The 5,255-nt window shown below is 34.8% G+C and overlaps 1 protein-coding gene across 10 annotated transcripts in view; it reads right to left on the bottom strand.

Moving 5' to 3' along the window:
* Positions 1-310: 310 nt before the first annotated feature.
* The window catches only part of KCNN2 (potassium calcium-activated channel subfamily N member 2), a 447,618-nt gene continuing 442,673 nt past the window's right edge, over positions 311-5,255 (bottom strand). For all 10 annotated transcript variants that reach the window (XM_017895039.1, XM_017895037.1, XM_017895038.1 and 7 more), the window contains 2 exons: positions 3,302-3,371; positions 311-918 (listed from right to left, as the gene is read on the bottom strand). In XM_017895039.1, the coding sequence (XP_017750528.1) occupies positions 631-918; positions 3,302-3,371 (358 nt within the window). In that variant the 3' untranslated portion in view covers positions 311-630. The remainder of the gene's footprint in view (positions 919-3,301; positions 3,372-5,255) is intronic.

Genomic DNA, 5,255 nt, shown 5'->3' with positions numbered 1-5,255 from the left:
TCCTTATTTGTGTATGTTCTGATAAAAGACTCACTTTCTACATTTTGAAAAAAAAAATTGAATTAATTAAAAATGAGACAATGCAACACAAAAACTAGTAAGCTATGCTGGTTCAAATGATTGATGCAAATGACTCGTAACAAGAGAAGACTCTTAGGAATAGGGTATAGAGGAATTTGAAGTCTTTTTTTCCAACCAGCTAAACTTTTGGCTATCAAAATTATCAGTGTGCATCAGATGATAATCGGCTATTTTACCTTGAAAATAATGTGAGAAGTGAAGCTTTAGAAATGTCAAGTGACCAAACAAGTATGTGCAGAAATTAACTTTTGTTTTATTATATATCATATAATGTAGTAGTAAAGTTTGTTTGAAGTGCATGAATAAAAAGTTAGTGAAATTACAGGAGGAACAATCTATATAGCAATAATAGGTGCATTCCCTGTGCATCTGAAAGAAAAAAAAAGAGTTTTCACTCATTTTGGCCTAAAACTTAGTGTTCAGGTTCCCAGGATTCTGACATCAGAACCCGGATAACGCTGATTAGAACCATAGGGGCTTTACAATAAAAGCTAAAATATTGACCATATGATGGCAAAAAGTCTTATTTTGTGGTTAACTTATTCTCTTCTAGCTACTCTCTGATGAAGTTGGTGGCGCTGTGGAAGAGGACCGCCGCCTCCTGGACGAGGACCGGGACCGCTCAGCATTGTAAGTGACGTGCTTGTCGTAGCTCTCCATCTGAGCCTCAATGAAATCTCTCTGCTGCTGCCTGATGGTCTGGCTTATGAGCCCAGGGAGGGCGTGGATGCTACCAATCAAAGTCTCTAATTTTGTTTCCAGGGTAACAATCCTCTTCTCGAAGTCTTCACTCCTTTCGTTTAAGTCAGAAATCATATCATACATGATATTCTGGGTCTGAAAAACAGGATTGAGAAGGTTAATTATACTTGCCCTGAACAAACAGAGGTTTAGCTCCAGTCTCTTGCTGGTGGCATTCAGTATAACAGGGGTGTCAGCAAACTGAACAGCTCATCTTGCAAAGTCAATTCACTGTATCTGTTCAATACCAGGATTTATAACAGAAATACAAGATCTTTGGTTCAGTTGTAGAAAATGTGGAGCAAGTACTGCTACTGGTGGTATGCCCAATGATTGTAGGCAGTATCAGGATAGACAAAAACATTTCAATTTAATATTTATATGTGTATGTTAAAGGTTGTCACAAAGGTTAGTACACACCAAATTCATTTTGCAACACATAACATTAGGGCAGGGGTAATTTTTTTAAAATGGGCAGAATCAAAGAACAATAAATAAAACAGAAGGATAAATAATAATACAGATGGTATTGGGATGTAGCAGAAATGTTGAGGGTAGAATATAAATGAAGTTTAGGATTAACTGGTTTTACAATTTTGTAATTTAAAGCAATAAATTCCTAAATATTGTTTGTTATCCTTTGTTCCAAATTATAGGCCTCTCTCCATTGGGTCAAATGAAAATTTTACAGATAATTGAGAGAATATTAGTTGAGGGAGATACTAAAGTTACCAGTCTACCTTATTGGCTGTGGCTCTGACTTACTGGCTAAGGCTTAATTAAAGCTAAGTGGTTAAAATAGGAAAATGTTTCTGGATTCCTAGTGAACCTTGAAATTGACTGTCTTGATCACAGGATATCCATAACTCTGATTTCTAGGTATATTTCCTGAGTAGCCAAGAGACAAAGAGAAAGGACTGATCAGCTCAGAGCTAGAAAGGAAAAAGGCTGGTGAAGGGGAGGAAAAGGTTTTAATCTTAGTTTAGTGCAGACTTTCCCAAGTCTGAGATCCTTTCATTTAAGCTGTCCTTCCTTCTACTTCATTTCTCTTCTATCATATGCTCTTCTTCTGCTTAACAATCTTTTAAAGATGGTAAATGAACTGATAAGGGAGTTATCATTCAGAATATAGGCACCTTGTTTCAGTTTGATCAGAGACATAGTGCATACACTTAATTTTACTACATAGTCTTGAGAATATGTGGACAGCATCCATCCATTTACAAAAATACTGAGCCTTTATGGTACGTACAGTCCCGTGGTCATAATAAGTACATTAATAAAGAAATAGCATCTTGCCTCACAGTGGTACTCTTGAAGTAAAATTACATCTCTGCATCATATTCCAATGTGGTCTGTTCATTTTTCCATAAAATATCCGTTAAAAATCATTTAACCTAGGAGTGATGGAGCTTGCCCATCTTTTTTTTCATATGTCCAAGTAACAGCCACATTTATACACATTAATCGAGGATGTCTTTATACATTATATATGTGTGCTGTCCAGTTTATATGCATGATATATGCTCTCCTAGGGTAAATCATTAAATACTTACCATCTTCATCTAGTAGGTGGTATTGATATACATTGAAATGAATGTAATTTAGATGCATTATTTAATGAGACTAGGACAAATACTTGTAATTTTTATGGATTATACTTGAGGCTTTAGTAAAATCATGGCTGATTTCTCAAACAAAAAAACAGTTTGTAAGATGCAACTGAGAGTTGCCTCTTTCAAAGCATTTGGGTAAAAGGCTGAACAATTATATAAATGCTATTCTAATACCACCTTTAGAACTCACCCAGGAAAATGCAATGTTTTGACAGCTGACAAATATTTATGTTTTAAGGATGGGTTTTATGTGGGGAGAAACAACCAGAAATTGATCAGATAAATGTTGCAAATAAGGTAGAATAATTTGGAGACCGTTAATGTACTTTTTAAAAAGTGGTATGATTTTGAAATAATGAAATGGAGAAAGAACCATAAAAAAATGATCACTTTGGGGTGATAACTTTCATTTTAGGATGTAATTTCTGGTATCTTTTATTTTTATTTCAACTTTGCATTCTTTTGAGTTTGCTTAAAATACATAGAACAAAATTTAATTGATGAGTCCTATTCATTCCTGAATATCACACTCACACCTCGGATGCAGTTCTGCTCTCATTGGGATGAGATTTACATGCAAATAAAAATCCCACAGGTATTGTCTCCTATTCCACTTAAGCTTCTTATGGTACTTCCAAATCACTGTAACTAGGAATGTTTTTAGAATGGGGTTGAATAACGTAACAGTGAAAGAGTACATTAAATGAGAGTTATAGAAACATTCTTAAGTTGGACCATCATTTTAGGAGGCTTTTTTGGTTTGATTTATTAATTAAATTTGGGTTGGGATCCTCTTGAAACATGAATGATCAGTGGCTGATTTCAAAAGATGCAACTATGAGGGCCAAGCCCCTCAGGCTTACCTTTGCCAAGTCCACCAAGGTGTTTGCTTGGTCATTCAGTTTCCTCTGCTCCATTTTTACACTTCTTAATCTAAAAGACAGAATCTGATATCAGAAAGGTTCCCTTCTTGCTACAGCAATCTTATGCCTTCCAAAGAGCATGCACAAAATTGACAGAGCAAATAACTGCATGGATAATGCCTTGAATATTTGGGGTAAGTCCAAACTGGTTATGTGTCTGGTTCAATGAGAAGCATGCTTCCCCAACACCGCAAAAAAGAAAGGAGAGAGAGAGCAATAGATGAGATGTCCTTAGGACAACTATTTACCGGTAAAGTTGAATTCAGAAAGACTCATAAGGATTTAACCATATGAGAAAAAGCCAAAACATTCCTTAAAGCCCAGTATCATGACAAATAGACATAGGAAGAAATATGCAAAGCAACTGGAATTTCATCGATGTTGGAGCAATGAGCACCTTCCTATGCCTACATGACTAGATACAGGTATTAGCCCTGTTTAGTCTGAAATGGATTGGGTTAGGTATTTGAACCTGATGAAAACACAGTGATAAGTGAGATTCTTATTAACAACAACAAAAAAAACTTTTATTCAACCAGCAGCAATATAACACAAAACACGTAATTATTATCTTTTTCTTCACTGTATTTTGTTTAACTTTTATCTTGAACTGCCATTAAATTTGAAGGGAGGCCAGACCATTTCCTAGGAAAAATTTCCCTTAATTTTCAGTGTAGATAAAAGTCAGAGGACAATTATAGTATCTGGCAGATGGAGTCTCTACTCGTAAGATTATGTTTAGCTACTGTTAAATATCATTGTATGTACCTGATGAGGAGTCAATTAAGAGTCAAAAAATGGTATTAGAAAACATTTTTAGGTAAGCACTCTGCTATTCTTTAACTTTATTTACTATATTATTTTCAACAAATATTTATTCAGTGTTTACTGTGTACCAAGAAAGATTTTCCAATAAGACAAATGTGGTTTATTGTTCCTTAAGCTAACAACTAAAAGCTTTTCCCAAAAGAGAAGTAGGTTCTTCTAAACTATTTAATGAAAACAAACAAACAGTCATGCCAATCTTATTTTACTTTGATGACAAGTCATTTTATAAAGTATAGTTTTAATGCTAGAGAGAGTATTTTGTATTATTTTTCAATTGAAATGAAAGGTAATTATGTAGAAGGAATAAAAACTCACAGGGCAAGATTTTACTGCCAGGGAGATTTCTATAATATGTTCATAATGTTCAGTGATTTTGTTCTGACACTAGGATATCCAATATGTCACCAAATCTGCTCTACAGTGAAGATGCAGTGCCTTCTGCCAGTAGGTTTAGCTGACACCTACCTACAACACGATCTTTACCAATCTACAACAGTTGAAGGTTATAACTTCTCATTGCGACTATGTGTTTATTAGAACACTGGAACGAAGTTAACTGGCTCCTTTTTATGCTATTACAGAGATGGAATATGTCCTAGTCTAAAATAAATTTACAAGCATGTATTTAGATCCAATATATTGTTGAGAAAAATTTCTCTCAGTAATTAATAGGGTTACAATTTTTGATGTGTGCCTTTGGAAAACAGGCAACTACCCCACCCTATACCCCTAAAAGAACACTTAGACATCTGTGGGTCATTACACAGAAGTGTACTAAAGAAAGAGCAATGTACAACAGTGGATTCCATCCTCACTGACTCTAACTGGACCTTTAGTTTCTTTACATATGAAATGAAGTGTGTTAGATTAGAACAATGTTTCTGCACTGCTGGATTCATACCAACAGAGGTATTCTAGATGACTTTAAGTGATACTTAAGATGGAAAACAGTTATTCCTTTCAGTTCTCTTCTAATTCTTCATTACTGCAAGAAAAATGTCACAGGCTGGTCCCACTCTGTCTGTGTCTCCTAACACCTGCTTTAAAAAAAAAAAAAAAAAAAAAA

This window comes from Rhinopithecus bieti, unplaced genomic scaffold (genome assembly GCF_001698545.2).
Source record: "Rhinopithecus bieti isolate Rb0 unplaced genomic scaffold, ASM169854v2 scaffold_25764, whole genome shotgun sequence".
Lineage (NCBI taxonomy): Eukaryota > Metazoa > Chordata > Mammalia > Primates > Cercopithecidae > Rhinopithecus > Rhinopithecus bieti.
This window is presented reverse-complemented; position numbering and strand designations above follow the sequence as displayed.